Source organism: Heptranchias perlo, chromosome 33 (genome assembly GCF_035084215.1).
Source record: "Heptranchias perlo isolate sHepPer1 chromosome 33, sHepPer1.hap1, whole genome shotgun sequence".
In the NCBI taxonomy this organism is placed as follows: domain Eukaryota; kingdom Metazoa; phylum Chordata; class Chondrichthyes; order Hexanchiformes; family Hexanchidae; genus Heptranchias; species Heptranchias perlo.
In genome coordinates, this window is record NC_090357.1 from 29,274,793 (window position 1) to 29,294,872 (window position 20,080).

A 20,080-nucleotide genomic window follows, 5' to 3' on the forward strand; every position below is an offset into this window, starting at 1 on the left:
AACCCCTCACACTCTGCTTCTAGAAATAGACGATGAAATTCAAAACAAGCAAATACCTATTTTTGTCACAAAAAGACATAGCAAAGGATTGAACATAGGAACATAATGTGTCAAAGTGCCACTTATTAGCAAAATTGAGATAGGATTAAATGGGCAGTGACTGCGTGGAAATTGGCTAAGAAACAAAAAGCAGAGAGTAGTGAAGAGTTGTTATTCAGACTGAAGGGAAGTATACAGTGGTGTTCCCCACGAGTCAGTATTAGGATCGCTGCCCTTTTTGATATACATTATGACCTGGACTTAGGTATAAAGGGTATAATTTCATAGCTTGCAGCCGACACAAAAGTTAGAAATGTAGTAAACAATGAGGAGGATAGTAACAAGATTTAAGGAGGACTGGTGAAATGGACAGACACATGGCAGATGAAATTTAATGCAGAAAAATGTGAAGTGATGCATTTTGGTAGGAAGAATGAGGAGAGGCAATATAAACTAAATGTACAATTTTAAAGGGGGTGCAGGAACAGAGAGACCTGGGGGTTCACGTACACAAATCTTTGAAGGTGGCAGGACAAGTTGAGAAGGTTGTTTAAAAAGCAAATGTGATCCTTGGCTTTATAAATAGAGGCATAGAGTACAAAAGCAAGGACATTATAGTAAGCCATGATTTATGAAGTTATAAATCACTGGTTAGGCCTCAGCTGGAGTAATGTGCCCAATTCTGAGCACCGCACGTTAGGAGGGATGTCAAGGCCTTGGAGAGGGTGCAGAGGAGATTTAATGAGATGAGAGACTTCAGTTACGCAGAGAGACTAGAGAAGCTGAGATTGTTCTCCTTAGAGCAGAGAAGGTTAAGGGGAGATTTTATAGAGGTGTTCATAATGATGAGGGGTTTTGATAGAGTAGATAGGGAGAAATTGTTTCCAGTAGCAGGAGGGATAGCAGCCAGAGGACACAGATTCAAGATAATTGGCAAAAGAACCAGAGGGGAGATGAGATTTTTTTTATGCAGCGAGTTGTTATGATCTGGAATTCACTGCCTGAAAGGGCGGCGGAAGCAGATTCAATAGTAACTTTCAAAAGGGAATTGGATAAATATTTGAAAAGGAAAAATTTACAGGGCTATGGGGAAAGAGTAGGGGAGTGGGACTAATTGGATAGCTCTTTCAAAGAGCCAGCTCAGGCAATCAACAAACTGAGAATCAACACACTGCTTTGGGGGGTGGGGGTGACTGGGAGTGTTCCTGAGCTGCCCAAGGAATTTCACTAATAGTGTGAGAACTGATGTCGGTCTCGTACTGGGCCTCACTAAGGACCCCAAAAGGAGGGGACTGAATTCCTTTAAAGGCCTGCCCTTGTGACCACCTGGATGAGGCGGCAGAACGTTTTCAAGTACCTGCTTGGCGCAGTAAGGATCTCGAACTAACTCATGAGTGCAGCAGGGTGCCCCTCTGATGTCCAACCAAGGTAGGTGCCTCTGATGTCCCTGAGCAAGCAAGTGCCACTCACCTCATTATTTAAATACCCCTGCCCCCCGCGATGTGGGATAGGGTTTATGTCTTTCTCTGCTGGTTGACACGAGTCCCACTGCCCTTCTGGTGGAGGAGCAGGGACCGCCTGGAATTACGGGTCCCGAGAGTTTACCCACATCTGTTGTTACACCAACTAGAAGGAGGAGCACACCAAAGGATTAGGGATTAGGTAAATGAACCCAGGAATTTAATGGGAGACCTTTCGGGGGGTCGGGTGTAGATGGAGTGGAACTTCTGCCCATCCCACTGAGATGCCCCTGTACCTGCACTAGACACATTATGATTCACCCCAGCTGCCCAGATAAAGGCATTTTTCCACCCCAGACTCCCCAAATTTTGGGGCCGAGGGATAAATGCACTAAAGGATTGGTGATCAAGGGGGCATCACACTGAAGCATTAGAGATATAGAGTGCTACCCAGTGAAGGATTAGAGGTGGACAGAGAGTGTGTTGAAAGATTGGAGCTAGACGTGTGACAAAATGAAGTAGTTCTATTTTTTTTTAACCTTGTTCATAATTTAACCCTTTAAGGGCAAGTATCATTCTGGTGAATCTCTGCTATACCCCCTCCAAGGCCAATATATCCTCCCTGAGTTTCGGTGGGCTAGTCCGAGTGCAGTACTCCAGATGGTGTCTAATATAGGGATTGGGGATAATATATTAGCATGGATTGAGGATTGGTTAACGGACAGAAAACAGAGAGTAGGAATAAATGTGTTATTCCTATTCCTGTTATTCCTACTGGAGAGCTGCTGTAGTTAGCTAATTGGTTAGCTGGATTAATCTGGTTCCTGTAGCAATGGCAGAGCAGGGCTGAGTCACAAACTGTAGAAATACAGAGGCCTGTGAGTGCAACCAGCACTGAGTGCAGCGGGCACAGAGTGATAAACTTGAGAGTTTGGTAAGTGTGGGAGATCGGTGAAGTGGGGGGAGGAGGTGCTGCTTTGCCTTGCTTTTCCTAACTTTTCCCGCAGAGCGGTGGCGGACCTGAGCAGCGGCAGACCGAGAACGGGGATAAAAGCAACAGACCTGCAACAAGAGGAAACTGCAGTGTGACGTCGCAGGTGAGGCAGGTAAGTGATTGGTAGTGACTGTGGGCTAAGTTTTAAGTTAACATATAGCATATAATTACATTTTAAAAACTAAACTTAATTTAATTAATCCAATTACTAATTAAATAAATAAAATAATAGGAGAACAGGAGATGTGTTGCTGCTGCAATATGTGGGAGTTTGTGGACATTTTTGTCCAGGGCGAGTACATCTGCAGTAAGTGTCTGCGGCTCGAGGAACTTCGGCTCCGAGTTGAGGAGCTGGAATCCGAGCTGCGGACATTGCGAGACATCAGGGAGGGAGAAAGCGACCTGAACGGGTGGCTCAAAGATTGGTGTGGGAGAAGTGGGTTTCGATTCATGGGGCACTGGCACCAGTACTGGGGAAAGAGAGGGCTGTTCCATTGGGAGGGACTACACCTGAACCATGCTGGGACCAGAGTTCTAGCGAATCGAATAACTAGGGATTAGATAGGGCTTTAAACTAAATAAGGTGGGGAGGGGGAGGGTCCCGGTGGAGAGAAATCTAGAATGCTAAAGAGAAAAGACAAGGAAGCAGTGCAGGAAAGTGATTGGGATAAGGATAACCAGATTGTGTCAGGAAGGGACAGAGCGTACGAACAAAAGACAACAAATAGGGTCCGGGTAAGAAAAAATGGTAATAAGACAGATAGGGCCAGAGTACAAAAAAATGTTAAGATGTCTAAAAATGTTAAAAAGACAAATCTAAAGGCACTGTATCTGAATGCACGAAGCATTCGTAATAAGGTAGACAAATTAACAGCGCAAATAGATGTAAACAGATACGATATAATTGCGATTACAGAGACATGGCTGCAGGGTGACCAAGGCTGGGAGCTGAATATCCAAGGATATTCGATATTTAGGAAGGACAGGCAAAAAGGGAAAGGAGGTGGGGTGGTGTTGTTAGTAAAGAATGAAATCAGAGCAATAGTGAGAAAGGATATTGGCTCAGAAAATCAAGATGTAGAATTAGTCTGGGTTAAGAAGCACCAAGGGGCAGAAAACATTGGTGGGAATTGTCTATAGGCCTCTAAACAGTGGTGGTAATGTAAGGGCTGGGATCAAACAGGAAATTAGAGATGCATGTAACAAGGGTACTACAGTAATCATGGGTGACTTTAACCTATATATAGACTGGCCAAACCAAACTAGCAATAGTACTGTGGAGGATGAATTCCTGGAGTGTGTAAGGGATTTTTTTTTAGACCAGTACGTTGAGAAGCCAACCAGGGAACAAACTATCCTAGATTGGGTATTATGCAATGAGAAGGGGTTAATTAATAATCTTGTTGTGTGGGGTCCTTTAGGAAAGAGTGACCATAACACGATAGAATTCTTCATTAAGATGGAAAATGAAGTAGTCCAATCCGAAACTAGGGTCCTAAATCTAAACAAAGGAAACTACGATGGTATGAGGAGTGAGTTGGCTATGATAGATTGGGAAGCTTCATTAAAAGGCATAACAGTGGATAGGCAATGGTTAACATTTAAGGAACGAAAGCATGAATTGCAACAGTTATACATTCCTTTCTGGCGCAAAAACACAAAAGGAAAAGCGGCCCAACCATGGCTAACAAAAGAATTTAAGGATAGTATTAGATCCAAAGAGGAGTCATATAAAGTTGCCAGAAAAAGAAGCAAGCCTGAGGATTGGGAGCAATTTAGAATTCAGCAAAAAAGGACCAAGAGATTGAGTAAGAGGGGAAAAATAGAGTATGAGAGTAAACTTGCAAGGAACATAAAAGTGGACTGTAAAAGCTTCTACAAGTATGTAAAAAGAAAAAGATTAGTGAAGACAAATGTCAGAAACAAGAGAATTTAAAATGGGGAACAAGGAAATGGCAGAGCAATTAAACAAATACTTTGGTTCTGTCTTCACTGAAGAGGATACAAATAACTTGCTAGAAATGCTAGGGAACCAAGGGACTGGTGAGAAGGAGGAATTAAAGGATAATCTGGATCCCAGAGTACTAAAAGAGGTGGCCATAGAAATAGTGGATGCATTGGTTGTCATCTTCCAAAATTCTATCGATTATGGAAGAGTTCCTGCAGATTGGAGGGTGGCAAATGTAACCCCACTATTTAAAAAAGGAGGGAGAAAAAAAACAGGGAACTACAGACCAATTAGCCTAACATCAGTATTAGGGAAAATGCTAGAGTCTATTATAAAGGATGTGATAACAGGACACTTAGAAAATATCAATGGGATTAGACAAAGTCAACATGGATTTATGGAAAGGGAAATTGTGTTTGACAAAACTACTGGAGTTTTTTGAGGATGTAACTGGTAGAATAGATAAGGGAAAACCAGTGGATGTGGTTTATTTGGATTTTCAGAAGGCCTTTGACAAAGTCACACATAAGAGGTTAGTGTGAAAAAATTAACGCACATGGGATTGGGGGTAATATACTGACATGGACTGAAAATTGGTCAACAGACAGGAAACAGAGAGTAGGAATAAATGGGTCTTTTTCGGGGTGGCAGGCAGTGATTAGTGGGGTACCGCAGGGATCAGTGCTTGGGCCCCAGCTATTCACAATATACATCAATGATTTGGATGACGGAACCAAATGTAATATTTCCAAGTTTGCTGACGACACAAAACTAGGTGGGATCATGAGTTGTGAGGAGGATGCAAAGAGGCTTCAAGGCGATTTAGACAAGTTGAGTGAGTGGGCAAATACATGGCAGATGCAGTATAATGTGGATAAATGTGAAGTTATCCACTTCGGAAGGAAAAACAGAAAGGCAGAGTATTATTTAAATGGTGATAGATTGGGAAATGTTGATGTAAAAAAGGGACCTGGGTGTCCTTGTACACCAGTCACTGAAAGCAAACATGCAGGTGCAGCACGCAGTTAGGAAGGCAAATGGCAGAGGATTTGAGTACAGGAGCAAGGATGTCTTACTGCAATTATATAGGGCCTTGTTGAGACCACACCTGGAGTATTGTGTACAATTTTGGTCTCCTTACTTAAGAAAGTTGTAAACAATTTTACAACACCAAGTTATAGTCCAACAAATTTATTTTAAATTCCACAAGCTTTCGGAGGCTTCCTCCTTCCTCAGGTGAATGGTCCACACCTGAACACCTTGTATCCAGGAATATTTAGTACCCAATCCTGTCCTTTTTTGAGCCAGGTCTCCGTTATCGCCACAACATCATATTCCCATGTGGCTAATTGCGCATGCAGCTCACCGACCTTGTTTAACACGCTCTGTGTGTTTACACACATGTACTGTAAACCTATCTTAGACTTTCTTGTACTCTCTCAGTCTGGCCCCACCTAATACTGTACTATTTCTTACTCTAGTGCTATCTGTCTCTCCCAATCCTTTATGCACCTTGTTTCTCCTTTCCAATATTACATCCTCATGCACAACCCCTGCCAATTAGTTTAAACCCCACCCCTCCACAGCACTAACGAATCTCCCTGCGAGGACATTGGTTCCAGCTCTGAGGTGCGACCCGTCCGGCCTGTACATGTCCCACCTCCCCCAGGAATCTAAAGGCCTCCCTCCTGCACCACCTCTCCAGCCACGCGTTCATCTGTTCTATCCTCCTATTTCTATACTCGCTAGCGCATGGCAACGGGGGTAATCCGGAGATTACTACCTATGAGATCCTGCTTATTAATCTCTTTCCTAACTCCTTAAGTTCTCCCTGCAGGACCTCATCCCTCTTTCTACCTGTGTCGTTGGTACCAATATGCACCATGCCCTCTGGCTGTTCACACTCCTCCTCCAAAATGTTCTGCAACCACTCAGTGACATCCTTGACCCTGGCACCAGGGAGGCAACATATAATCCTGGAATCATGGGCTCGATGTTACCAGGGCTGCGGGTTCGCAGCGGGGGGGGGGCTATTGGGCGCATGGGTAACGTGCCCGGTGAAATCAGTCTGCCCCCCATGCGATCGCAGCCTAATTGGATCCACTTACCTGGTCTTCCGGGTTCCCACTGCTGATCTGCGCGGCGGGCGGGCTGCACATGCGCAGTAAGCTCTGTCAGCTGGAGGAGCTCTATTTAAAGGGGCAGTCCTCCACTGACTCATGCTGCAAGAAATAGGAAAAATTACAGCATGGAGCAGCCCAGGGTGAAGGCTGCTCCCAGTTTAATGATGCCTCACTCCAGGTATCATTAGATGGGGTGAGGAGGAGGGGGAGGACAGAGATCTTCCCCCCGGCAGGCGGGAGGAAGCGGCCTGCCTCTGCCACCAGGAAGGCCTGGCTCGAGGTGGCAGAGGGGGTCACCTGCGCCACCAACATATCGCCCACCTGCATACAGTGCAGGAGGCGCTGCAATGACCTAAGTAGGTCAGCCGAAGTGAGTACACTTACTCATTCCCCTACACTCCGTCTGCCACATCACCGCCCCCACCCCACATCTCCTTCTGCACTGCCAACACTACTCTGTCACATCACCCCTCACACCCACTCAAACCTCATCCTCATCTTACCTGCACTTACTCACCTCACCAGTACTCATCCCGCCACTACCACTCAACCCAATCCTCATACAATCTCATGGCTCTATCTCATACTCACCCTCTCGTGCATCTCTCTCACGGTCAGCCTCACTCAACCTGCCACCACCTGTGCTGCAGCCACAGGGCATGCATCACATATGTGCAGTAGGCAGCGTAAGGCAAACGTGTTGTGAGCATGAAGGGGATGCACAAGGGTGTTTGAGGGTTTGCCATGGTTTTTACTTATATTGAATTTCTGACCAACTCACATTACATGTTATATTGTCACCACCACTGCCACGTCTTTGCAAATCTTGTCTTGTTTGTGCAATAATGCCCTTTCCTGAGGATCACAATGAAGACCCACAACTGATGACACCCATTGTGTCACTGCAGAGTGGTGTAGGTGTATTTGCAGGGCTCTTTTGTGGAGACGTCGGCGATGTCCCCGGTGGCACCCTGAAAGGATGCGGAGGAGAAGTTGTTGAGGGCAGTGGTGACTTTGACAGCGACAGGTAAGAAGATGGTGCTCGGGCCAGCCGGGAGCAGCTCGGCATGAAGGAGGCTGCAGATGTCCACGACTACATGTCGAGTGACTCTGAGCCTCCGTGTGCACTGCTGCTCAGAGAGGTCCAGGAAGCTGAGCCTCGGTCTGTGGACCCTGTGGCGAGGGTAGTGCCCTCTGCGACGCATCTCTCTCTGCGGTTGCCCTCCCTCCTGCTGTGCAGGTGGATGTGTCACAGCACTGTGTTGTGGAGCTCTACGTGTCAGAAGTGGCCGGCGAGGCTGGTGATGCTGTTCGCCCTCCGAGGAGGTCAGGACTGCAGCTACGACGGCCTCCATCCGGAAGATGTACATCTGAGTGGGTCCGCAAGGTAGGTACATGTCTCTGGACCCCGGGGTGAGTGTGCAAGTTGGTGAATTTTCTTGTCTGGAGGAGGGTGGTGGAGGCCAAACTTTGTCCCAAGTGACAGAGTGGCCTCCTGCAATGGGTGAGAGTCTCCCCCCACCACCTGTCAAATGGACCTTTGCAGCTGCCACAGGCTGACAACTGCAACACGTCCATTTCAACTGGGAGTGTTTCCCCCAGTATGGGAAACAGTCCTAGCTGTCAATAAAATCCCACCCCTCCTCACATATTCCCTTAATCAGGTCTGTTAATGACCTGAAATACCAAGATAAATATTGTCAAGTGGCACCCGGCCGGCTTTAATTGCCTGCGGGATTCCCACCTGCGGGGGCTGCGTGCGCATGCCGGCGCGTCTGTGGGGAACCCGGAAGTGGGCGGGTTGGAGCCGGGCTCCTGACCTGCTCCGGGATTCCCCGATTTTCGGAGCCCCCCCGCCAGGAACGCACCTGCTAGCGGGTGCTAAAATGAAGCCCCATGTCTCGGTTCGCAGAATTGCCTGTCTGTTCCCTTAACTATAGAATCCCCTATCACTATCGCTCTCCTGACCTGTCTCCTCCCCCCCTGTACAGCTGAGCCACCCATGGTGCTGTGGTCTTGGCTCTAGCTGCACTCTGCAAGGAAACCTCTCCCTCACCAGTATTCAGAACGAGATGCCCTCAGGGGACTCCTGCATTACCTGCCTTGTCCTCCTTGTCTGTCTGGCAGTCACCCATTCATAAGAGAATAAGGACATAAGAAATAGGAGCAGGAGTAGGCCATCCGGCCCCTCGAGCCTGCTCCGCCATTCAACAAGATCATGGCTGATCTTCTACCTCAACACCATTTTCTTGCACCATCCCCATTATCCTTGATGCTTTTAATATCTAGAAACCTATCGATCTCTGTTTTGAATGTGTTCAATGTCTGAGTCTCCACAGCCCCCTGGGGTAGAGAATTCCAAAGATTCACCACCCTCTGAGTGAAGAGATTTCTCCTCACTCCTAAATGGCCTACCCCTTATTCTGACCCCTGGTTGTAGACTCCCCAACTAGGGGAAACATCCTCCTTGCATCTACCCTGTCGAGCCCTGTAAGAATTTTGTATGTTTCAATGAGATCACCTCTGATTCTTCTAAACTCTGTAGAATACAGGCCTAGTCTACTCAATCTCTCCTCATATGACAATCCCGCCATCCCAGGAATCAGTCTGGTGAACCTTCGCTGTACTCCCTCCAGCAAGTATATCCTTTCTTGGGTAAGGAGACCAAAATTATCCAGGTGCGGTCTCACCAAGGCCCTATATAATTGCAGTAAGACATCTTTACGCCTGTACTCAAATCCTCTTGAAATAAATGCCAACATACCATTTGCCTTCCTAATTGTTTGCTGCACCTGCATGTTAGCTTTCAGTGACTCATGTACAAGGACACCCAGGTCCCTTTGAATATCAACATTTCCCAATCTCTCACCATTTAAAAAATACTCTGCATTTCTGTTTTTCCTACCAAAATGGATAACTTTACATTTTCCATATTATATTCCATCTGCCATGTTCTTGCCCACTCACTTAGCCTGTCTATATCCCCTTGAAGCCTCTTTGCATCCTCCTCACGACTCACATTCCCACCTTGCTTTGTGTCATCAGCAAACTTGGAAATATTACATTTGGTCCCATCATCCAACTCATTGATATAGATTGTGAATAGCTGGGGCCCAAGCACCGATCCCTGCGGTACCCCACTAGTCACAGTCTGCCAACCTGAAAAAGACCTGTTTATTCCTACTCTCTGTTTTCTGTCTGTTAACCAATTCTCAATCCATTCCAGTATATTACCCCCAATTCCATGGGCTCTAACTTTGTTCACCAACCTCCTGTGTGGGACCTTATCGAAAGCCTTCTGAAAATCTAAATACACCACATCCACTGGTTCCCCTTTATCTATTCTACTAGTTACATCCTCAAAGAACTCCAGTAGGTTTGTCAAACATGATTTCCCTTTCATAAATCCGTGTTGACTCTGCCAAATCCTATTATCATTTTCTAAGTGTTTGCACTCTCTTAAGCTGTGGGGTGACCACCTCCTGAAACGTGCTGTCCATGTAGCTCTCAGCCTTACGGATGCCCTGCAGTGACGCCAGCTGTTGCTCAATCTCCGAAACCCGGAGCTCGAGCTCCTCCAGCTGATGACACTTCCTGCACCTGTGGTTGTCCAGGACACGGGAAGGATCCTGGACTTCGCACAAGGCGCATTCAGCGGGACTGAGGTGCCCTGCCATGCCTCAATTTATTAGATTATTAACTAAACTTAACAAAAATAAACTTAAAGACTTAAAAAAAAACACTCACCAGAAAAAGAAAACACTCACCAGCTACTCACCAATCAGCTCATTCACTTGTGCTGACGTTACTTTAGGAGTTTTTTTACCTCTCTCTCTCCTCTCTCGCTCCTCCTTTTATTGCCGATCCCGTGCTCCTCTCTCTCTCCCCTCTCTCACTCCTTTTATTGCTGATCCCGTGCTCCTCTCTCTCTCCCCTCTCTCACTCCTTTTATTGCTGATCCCGTGCTCCTCTCTCTCTCCCCTCTCTCACTCCTTTTATTGCTGATTCCGTACTCCTCTCTCTCTCTCCTCTCTCACTCCTCCTTTTATCACTGATCCCACACTCCGCTCTCAGTCTCCTCTCTCACTCCTCCTTTTATCACTGATCCCACACTCCACTCTCAGTCTCCTCTCTCACTCCTCCTTTTATCACTGATCCCACACTCTGCTCTGGAGGATCAGTGCTTGGGCCTCATCCATTTACAATCTATATTAATAACTTAGATGAAGGGACCGAGTGTAATGTATCCAAGTTTTCTGACGATACAAAGCTAGGTGGGAAAGTAAGCTGTGAGGAGGTCACACAGAGTCTGCAAAGGGATATAGACAGGTTAAGTGAGTGGGCGAGAAGGTGGCAGATGGAGTATAATGTGGGGAAATGTGAAATTATCCACTTTGGTAGGAAGAATAGAAAAGCAGAGTATTTTTTAAAAGATGAGAAACTAAGAAATGTTGGTGTTCAGGGGGATTCGGGTGTCCTTGTACACGAATCAGAGAAAGTTAACATGCAGGTACAGCAGGCAATTAGGAAGGCTAATGGAATGTTAGTCTTTATTGCAAGTATAAGTGTAAGAGTCTTGCTGCAATTATATAGAGCTCTGGTGCAGGCTGTGGACGCTCATTCATTGAATATATTCAAGATTGAGATCGATGAATTTTTGGACACTAAGGAGATCAAGGGATATGGGGATAGGGCAGGAAAGTGGAGTTGAGGTCGACAATCAGCCGCCATGTGTACAGTTTTGTTCTCCTTATCTAAGGAAGGATATACTTGCCTTAGAGGGGGTGCAACAAAGGTTCACTAGATTGATTCCTGGGATGAGAGGGTTGTCCTATGAGGAGAGATTGAGTAAAATGGGCCTATATTCTCATGAGTTTAGAAGAATGAGAGGTGATCTCATTGAAACATATAAAATTCTTAGAGGGCTTGACAGGGTAGATGCTGAGAGGCTGTTTCCCGCAGCTGGAAAATCACGAGTGAGGGGTCATAGTCACAAGATAAGGAGTCGATCATTTAGGACAGAGATGAGGAAAAATTTCTTCACTCAGAGGGTTGTGAATCTTTGGAATTCTTTACCCCAGAGCGCTATGGATGCTGAGTCATTGATTATATTCAAGTTTGAGATCGATGGATTTTTGGACACTAAGGAGATCAAGGGATATGGGGATAGGGCAGGAAAGTGGGGTTGAGGTAGAAGATCAGCCATGATCTTATTGAATGGCGGAGCAGGCTCGAGGGGCCGTATTGCCTACTCCTGCTCCGATTTCTTATGTTCTTATGTTCTTGCCAAGGCTCTGTACCACTGAAGAATCACTACATCACTTTTGTATTCTAACCCCCTTAAGATGCCTTTTTGAAGATCAAGTGGTCGACACACAAAGGGACCAAAGATGGAGGGATAGACATTGTAAAGACACACAATAAAGGATTGGAGAGGGAGTGAAGTTTGGGGAAGGTAGAAGGGGCACATTGAAGAATAGTAGATGGAGTAAGACACACACTGAGAGATTGGAGATGGGCAGGTAAACACACTGAAGAATGGCATCGCAAGGGGAGACATGCTGAATGATTGGCAATGGATGCAGGAACACTCTAATTTCTGGAGATGAAGAGAATGAAACACTGAAGCATTAGAGATGGAGGGACAGAAGGAGCTGAGAAGGAGAATGAAGGATTGCAGTAGACAAATAGTATAAAGTATTATTGGCAATCAATACAGGGAGACATTGAAAGATTGGAGATAGTCAGATAGTCATATTAAAGGACTGGAGACTAAGGGAGAGGCACACTGAAAGATTGGAGACTGAAGGATAGAGACAAGGAAAGATAGGGATGGAGGAAGAGACAGAGTGAGTATTGAAGATAGAGGGAATGATGTACTAGGGATTGGAAATGGAGGGATAGACACTGAAAGATTGGATATGTATGGTACTTAGGCTGTAGAATTGAGAAATGCAGAAAGATAAATGATAGTAGCAGAGAGGTTTTTTTTATTCGTTCATGGGATGTCGGCATCGCTGGCGAGGCCGGCATTTATTGCCCATCCCGAATTGCCCTTGAGAAGTGGTGGTGAGCCGCCTTCTTGAACCGCTGCAGTCCGTCTGGTGAAGGTTCTCCCACAGTGCTGTGAGATAGGGAGCTCCAGGATTTTGATCCAGTGACGATGAAGGAACGGCAATATATTTCCAAGTCGGGATGGCGAGTGACTTGGAGGGGAACGTGCAGGTGGACTTGTTCCCATGTACCTGCTGCTCTTGTCCTTCTAGGTGGTAGAGGTCGTGGGTTTGGGAGTTGCTGCAGTGCATCCTGTGGATGGTACACATTGCAGCCACAGTGCGCCGGTGATGAAGGGAGTGAATGTTTAGGGTGGTGGATGGGGTGTCAATCAAGCAGGCTGCTTTGTCCTGGATGGTGTCGAGCTTCTTGAGTGTTGTTGGAGCTGCACTCATCCAGGCAAGTGGAGAGTATTCCATCACATTCCTGACTTGTGCCTTGTAGATGGTAAAAAGGCTTTGGGGAGTCAGGAGATGAGTCACTCGCCGCAGAATACCCAGCCTCTGACCTGCTCTTGTAGCCACAGTATTTATATGGCTGGTCCAGTTAAGTTTCTGGTCAATGATGACCCCCAGGATGTTGATGGTGGGGGATTCGGCGATGGTAATGCCATTGAATGTCAAGGGGAGGTGGTTAGACTCTCTCTTGTTGGTGATGGTCATTGCCTGGCACTTGTCTGGCGCAAATGTTACTTGCCACTTATCAGCCCAAGCCTGGATGTTGTCCAGGTCTTGCTGCATGCGGGCTCGGACTGCTTCATTATCTGAGCGGTTGCGAATGGAACTGAACACTGTGCAATCATCAGCGAACATCCCCATTTCTGACCTTATGATGGAGGGAAGGTTATTGATGAAGCAGCTGAAGATGGTTGGGCCTAGGACACTGCCCTGAGGAACTCCTGCAGCAATGTCCTGGGGCTGAGATGATTGGCCTCCAACAACCACTACCATCTTCCTTTGTGCTATGTATGACTCCAGCCACTAGAGAGTTTTCCCCCTGACTCTCATTGACTTCAATTTTACTCGGGCTCCTTGGTGCCACACTCGGTCAAATGCTGCCTCGATGTCAAGGGCAGTCACTCTCACCTCACCTCTGGAATTCAGCTCTTTTATCCATGTTTGGACCAAGGCTGTAATGAGGTCTGGAGCAGACTGGTCCTGGCGGAACCCAAACTGAGCATCGGTGAGCAGGTTATTGGTGAGTAAGTGCCGCTTGATAGCACTGTCTATGACACCTTCCATCACTTTGCTGATGATTGAGAGTAGACTGATGGAGTGGTAATTGGTCGGATTGGATTTGTCCTGCTTTTTGTGGACAGGACGTACCTGGGCAATTTTCCACATTGTCGGGTAGATGCTAGTGTTGTAGCTGTACTGGAACAGTTTGGCTAGAGGCGCTGCTAGTTCTGGAGCACAAGTCTTCAGCACTAGAGCTGGGATGTTGTCGGGGCCCATAGCCTTTGCTGTATCCAGTGCACTCAGCCGTTTCTTGATATCACGTGGAGTGAATCGAATTGGCTGAAGACTGGCTTCTGTGATGGTGGGGATATCGGGAGGAGGCCGAGATGGATCATCCACTTGGCCCTTCTGGCTGAAGATGTTTGCAAACGTGCTGGACTCCGCCATCATTGAGAATGGGGATGTTTGCAGAGCCTCCTCCTCCCGTTAGTTGTTTAATTGTCCACCACCATTCACGACTGGATGTGGCAGGACTGCAGAGCTTTGATCTGATCCGTTGGTTGTGGAATCGCTTTGCTCTGTCTATAGCATGTTGCTTCCGCTGTTTAGCATGCATGTAGTCCTGAGTTGTAGCTTTACCAGGTTGGCACCTCATTTTTAGGTACGCCTGGTGCTGCTCCTGGCATGCTCTTCTACACTCCTCATTGAACCAGGGTTGATCCCCTGGCTTGTTGGTAATGGTAGAGTGAGGAATATGCCGGGCCACGAGGTTACAGATTGTGCTGGAATACAATTCTGCTGCTGCTGATGGCTCACAACGCCTCATGGATGCCCAGTTTTGAGCTGCTCGATCTGTTCTGAATCTATCCCATTTAGCACGGTGGTAATGCCACACAACATGTTGGATGGTGTCCTCAGTGCGAAGACGGGACTTCATCTCCACGAGGACTGTGCGGTGGTCACTCCTACCAATACTGTCATGGACAGATGCATCTGCATCGGCAGGACGAGGTCAAGTAAGTTTTTCCCTCGTGTTGGTTCGCTCACCACCTGCCGCAGGCCCAGTCTAGCAGCTTTGTCCTTCAGGACTCGGCCAGCTCGGTCAGTAGTGGTGCTACCGAGCCACTCTTGGTGATGGACATTGAAGTCCCCCACCCAGAGTACATTTTGTGCCCTTGCTACCCTCAGTGCTTCCTCCAAGTGCTGTTCAACATGGAGGAGGACTGATTCATCAGCTGAGGGAGGACGGTAGGTGGTAATCAGCAGGAGGTTTCCTTGCCCATGTTTGACCTGATGCCTTGAGTTTTCATGGGGTCCAGAGTCAATGTTGAGGACTCCCAGGGCCACTCCCTCCTGACTGTATATCACTGTATCGAGTGACGATCTTGCTCTGTTTTAGTCTAATTGAGGCTGTAATGGAAACACTCTGAGTTAATTCAGAGTGAAATTTTCCAGCCTTGGTCTCTGTCTCTTTATTTAGGCCTCATCATATTGAGCGCAGTTGATATTTTCCCTGGCAGACCCAGCACTGATCCTCGATCACTGCAAAAAGATGTATGTGTTTAGAAGATGGTATGATTAGACAGGCAGCAGATTGCAATGGAAGTATAATATTTAAAGACATCAGACTCCTTCACAGTGCAAACATGCCAACCATCAGTATTTCTCACTGACAGCCAGCATTCTGGATGTTCAGTCAGCATGTTCACATCTGACTCGTTCCCTCTCCCACTGTTGCCATTCCTATCCCAGTCTTTATGCCCCTGCACTGGGCCAGGTTACTCTCTCCTCTCAAAGTTGCTCGCAGAGCCAATGGCAGGGGTTGCAGCCTCTGTATACTGGAGGTGTGAACTCTGGCAAGAACAGCAAATCCTGCCTTCAGTATACAGAGATCAGTCGGCAGAGATCAGTCGACAGAGATCAGCAGACAGAGATCAGTAGACAGAGATCAGCAGGCAGAGATCAGCAGGCAGAGATCAGCAGGCAGAGATCAGCAGACAGAGATCAGCAGACAGAGATCAGTCAGCAGAGATCAGTCAGCAGAGATCAGCAGGCAGAGATCAGCAGGCAGAGATCAGCAGGCAGAGATCAGCAGGCAGAGATCAGCAGGCAGAGATCAGCAGGCAGAGATCAGCAGGCAGAGATCAGCAGGCAGAGATCAGCAGGCAGAGATCAGCAGGCAGAGATCAGCAGGCAGAGATCAGCAGGCAGAGATCAGCAGGCAGAGATCAGCAGGCAGAGATCAGTCGGCAGAGATCAGCAGGCAGAGATCAGCAGGCACAGATCAGCAGGCAGAGATCAGCAGGCAGAGACACGGTCAAGGGCACTAGGAGCAGTGTCAAGTGCAAACTGTTTGAGTTCCTAAGCCACCAAACCCAGGTCAAAGCAGGATCGAGCATGTGGCAGGGAACAGATGGGGGGGTGGCAATAAAGGGGAGAGGGAGTGGGGAGAGGGAGAGTGTCAGCATTAACTGAGGGAGTGCGGAGAGGGAGAGTGTCAGCATTAACTGAGGGAGTGGGGAGAGGGAGTGTGTCAGCATTAACTGAGGGAGTGGGGAGAGGGAGAGTGTCAGCATTAACTGAGGGAGTGTGTCAGCATTAACTGAGGGAGTGTGTCAGCATTAACTGAGGGAGTGAGGAGAGGGAGAGTGTCAGCATTAACTGAGGGAGTGAGGAGAGGGAGAGTGTCAGCATTAACTGAGGGAGAGTGTCAGCATTAACTGAGGGAGTGAGGAGAGGGAGAGTGTCAGCATTAACTGAGGGAGTGAGGAGAGGGAGAGTGTCAGCATTAACTGAGGGAGTGAGGAGAGGGAGAGTGTCAGCATTAACTGAGGGAGTGAGGAGAGGGAGAGTGTCAGCATTAACTGAGGGAGTGAGGAGAGGGAGAGTGTCAGCATTAACTGAGGGAGTGAGGAGAGGGAGAGTGTCAGCATTAACTGAGGGAATGAGGAGAGGGAGAGTGTCAGCATTAACTGAGGGAGTGAGGAGAGGGAGAGTGTCAGCATTAACTGAGGGAGTGAGGAGAGGGAGAGTGTCAGCATTAACTGAGGGAGTGAGGAGAGGGAGAGTGTCAGCATTAACTGAGGGAGTGAGGAGAGGGAGAGTGTCAGCTTTAACTGAGGGAGTGAGGAGAGGGAGAGTGTCAGCATTAACTGAGGGAGTGAGGAGAGGGAGAGTGTCAGCATTAACTGAGGGAGTGAGGAGAGGGAGAGTGTCAGCATTAACTGAGGGAGTGAGGAGAGGGAGAGTGTCAGCATTAACTGAGGGAGTGAGGAGAGGGAGAGTGTCAGCATTAACTGAGGGAGTGGGGAGAGGGAGAGTGTCAGCATTAACTGAGGGAGTGAGGAGAGGGAGAGTGTCAGCATTAACTGAGGGAGTGAGGAGAGGGAGAGTGTCAGCATTAACTGAGGGAGTGAGGAGAGGGAGAGTGTCAGCATTAACTGAGGGAGTGAGGAGAGGGAGAGTGTCAGCATTAACTGAGGGAGTGAGGAGAGGGAGAGTGTCAGCATTAACTGAGGGAGTGGGGAGAGGGAGAGTGTCAGCATTAACTGAGGGAGTGAGGAGAGGGAGAGTGTCAGCATTAACTGAGGGAGTGGGGAGAGGGAGTGTCAGCATTAACTGAGGGAATGACCAAGGCCGCTAGCAGATACGTGCTAGGATGAAATGGAGGGAAATTAATATTCTATGTGGCTCTCGTCGTCCAGTTTGGGTCTTCCTGCAGTGTTCTCCGGGATTGCTGCCCAGCTTCTCCTGAGGAGGTCTCTGGGATCAGTGGGAACTGGGGCTGACAGAGGGGCAGTGGGCCCTTCCCGCCCCTGGACAGCATTTGCATTCGGCAGACGGCGAATCAGTGGCCCGCGGCTCCTGCAGGGGTCTCCCCCTCGCCCCCCTCCTGATTTACCCGCTTTTACACTGCCATCTGGCTGAACCAGGTCGGCTGATTAACCCAATTCAGAAAAATAAATCTCAGTCACAGCAGCAATAACCTGGGGTCCCAATTATAGGCTGCTGAGTTGCGAAGAGATCCAACATTGGATTTCACTGTCAGCTGCACATAGTTGCCAACTGCTCCCTCCTGTCGCAGTATATTCTGGATCAGATACTTAGCCAGTCCCCTGTTGCTGTTTAATAAAACTCCCCACAGGCTTCTGGCAAAAAAATAATCAGTTCGATATTGAAACTTTCCATATTTCCTTCTGTCAAATTTTAGGAGCTGGGATGGCGAGCTTGGCGTGTGTGGAGTTTGATGCACTGCGCCCTGCAATGGTTGGATGTGGACTTGTGCCTGAGACTCTCTGCACGATAAGGAACCAGTGCCAATCGTACTGTCGTGGGGAGGTACTCCCAGAAACCAGCTGATTATCAGAGAGAGAGAAGTGCTGGGACCAGTCGTTGTTGGAGACTCCTCCGTGACGACCTCCAGCGGAAAATCAGAGGGAGAAGTTACTCACTGCCTTCTGTGTCAGTGCATGGTGCCAGGAGAGAAAGAAAGAACGAACTTGCATTTATATAGCGCCTTTCATGACCACTGGATGTCCCAAAGCGCTTTACAGCCAATTAAGTACTTTTCTGAAGTGTAGTCACTGTTGTAATGTAGGAAACGTGGCAGCCAATTTGCGCACAGCAAGATCCCACAAACAGCAATGTGATAATGACCAAATAATCTGATTTAGTGATGTTGGTTGAGGAATAAATATTGGCCACAACACCGGGGAGAACTCCCCTACTCTTCTTCAAATAGTGCAGTGGGATCTTTTACATTCACCCAAGAGGGCAGACAGGGCCTCAGTTTAATGGCTCAGCCGAAAGACGGCACCTCCGACAGTGCAGCACTCCCTCAGTACTGCACTGGGAGTGTCAGCCAGGATTTTGTGCTCAAGTGTCTGGAATGGGACTCGAACCCACAACCTCCTGACAGAGGCAGAAGGGAGTGAGAAGCTTGGATTGCCACTCTCTCCAGCTCTGATGAGGTGGAAAACAATGCAATTCTCCTGGTTATTGAACAGCACTAGTTGCTGTATTTACACAGTTGATGAGTATTTTCTCGATTTCGATTTAAACCGGTACGATAGTATTCTCGAAGGCAACTATGGACGTGCAATAAATGCTGGTCCTATCAGTATCGCCCACATCACAAGAATTAATTTTTTAAAATGAATCATTATGGCAGCCCATTTTCTCAAAAGCTGCTGTCAATTCGTTTTGGGTGAAATAGTTTTGATCGCAAACCTTGGTCAGAATGTTAACTCTAAGAGAACCAGCCCAGTGAGTTTAGTAAACTTTCCTTTCACCTCTTGGTTCATAGAATCATAAAATCTTATAGCACAGAAGGCCATTCGGCATCATGTCTGTGTGGCTCCTTGAAAGAGTTACCAATTAGTCCCACTTCCTTGCTTTTTCCCCAAAGCCCTGCAAATGTTTCCTTTTTTTGGACAAAAATAATCAACTATTTAAATATTTTTGCTAAGTGCACATTTGAATAAAAATTACAATTATGACTTTTTTTTCTCTTGCAACTATGTACATTAAAAATCTTACATTAGGCATGCACTTCCTAGCCCCAAAACCTCACGGCTTTTAGTCCCACTTTTCTGTCCCACTTTTATCATTGCAAATAGCTATGTTAACATTCCCCATTCACTTTTGCTGTCAACATGTCACGGTGCAGTTGCAGGCTCTGGCCATTAGGGTGGCTCTGTGTGTTCTTGGCTTAATTGTGGCCCAGGCTGATGGGATAAGGTCTCCTTTCCGCCAACTCAAGGGTTCGAAGGGAAATGAGTTTCCGCAGTCTGAACACAGTCTGTAGCGGGCATCAGCCAAGGGACAATGAAACACCTACTTAAACTCTATTTGACATGGAATTAGCAAACCCGCTCAGAGTATGAGAGGGATTGTTGTGGGATATGGAAAGGTGTCACACTGGTATGGTCAGGGCACTGTCCTTAGGCTAAGGCTTGATTACAATAGCCATAGAGTCAGTGTGGAGGAAACTTTACTCAATTGTTGATTGTTCTGTAGCTGACCACTCAATACCGAGCTGGATTGCTTTTGAAGAGAGCCGGCACGGGCTCGACGGGCCGAATGGCCTCCTTCTGTGTTGTAACCATTCTATGAATTCTATGACATGTAGCCTGAAGTGGGAAGAGGTGGGGGAGAACAGTGTTTATTTCCCAGCGCTGATATCTTTCACCTTGATAAGCACAAGGGTCCCCCAAACAAAACGTAAAAAATAATTAAACCTGGAACCTCCCACCATCTGTTACATGGTGAATCCAGTGAGTGAA

At 47.4% G+C, this 20,080-nt stretch overlaps 1 protein-coding gene across 1 annotated transcript; it reads left to right on the forward strand.

Annotated features, from left to right (window-relative positions):
* Window positions 1–12,078: 12,078 nt before the first annotated feature.
* LOC137301348 (octapeptide-repeat protein T2-like) lies at window positions 12,079–16,161 on the forward strand. The gene is made up of 2 exons (XM_067970793.1): window positions 12,079–12,086; window positions 15,594–16,161. The coding sequence occupies exons 1-2, from the start codon at window positions 12,079–12,081 to the stop codon at window positions 16,159–16,161; spliced, it is 576 nt and encodes a 191-aa protein (XP_067826894.1).
* The last annotated feature ends 3,919 nt before the right edge of the window (window positions 16,162–20,080 follow it).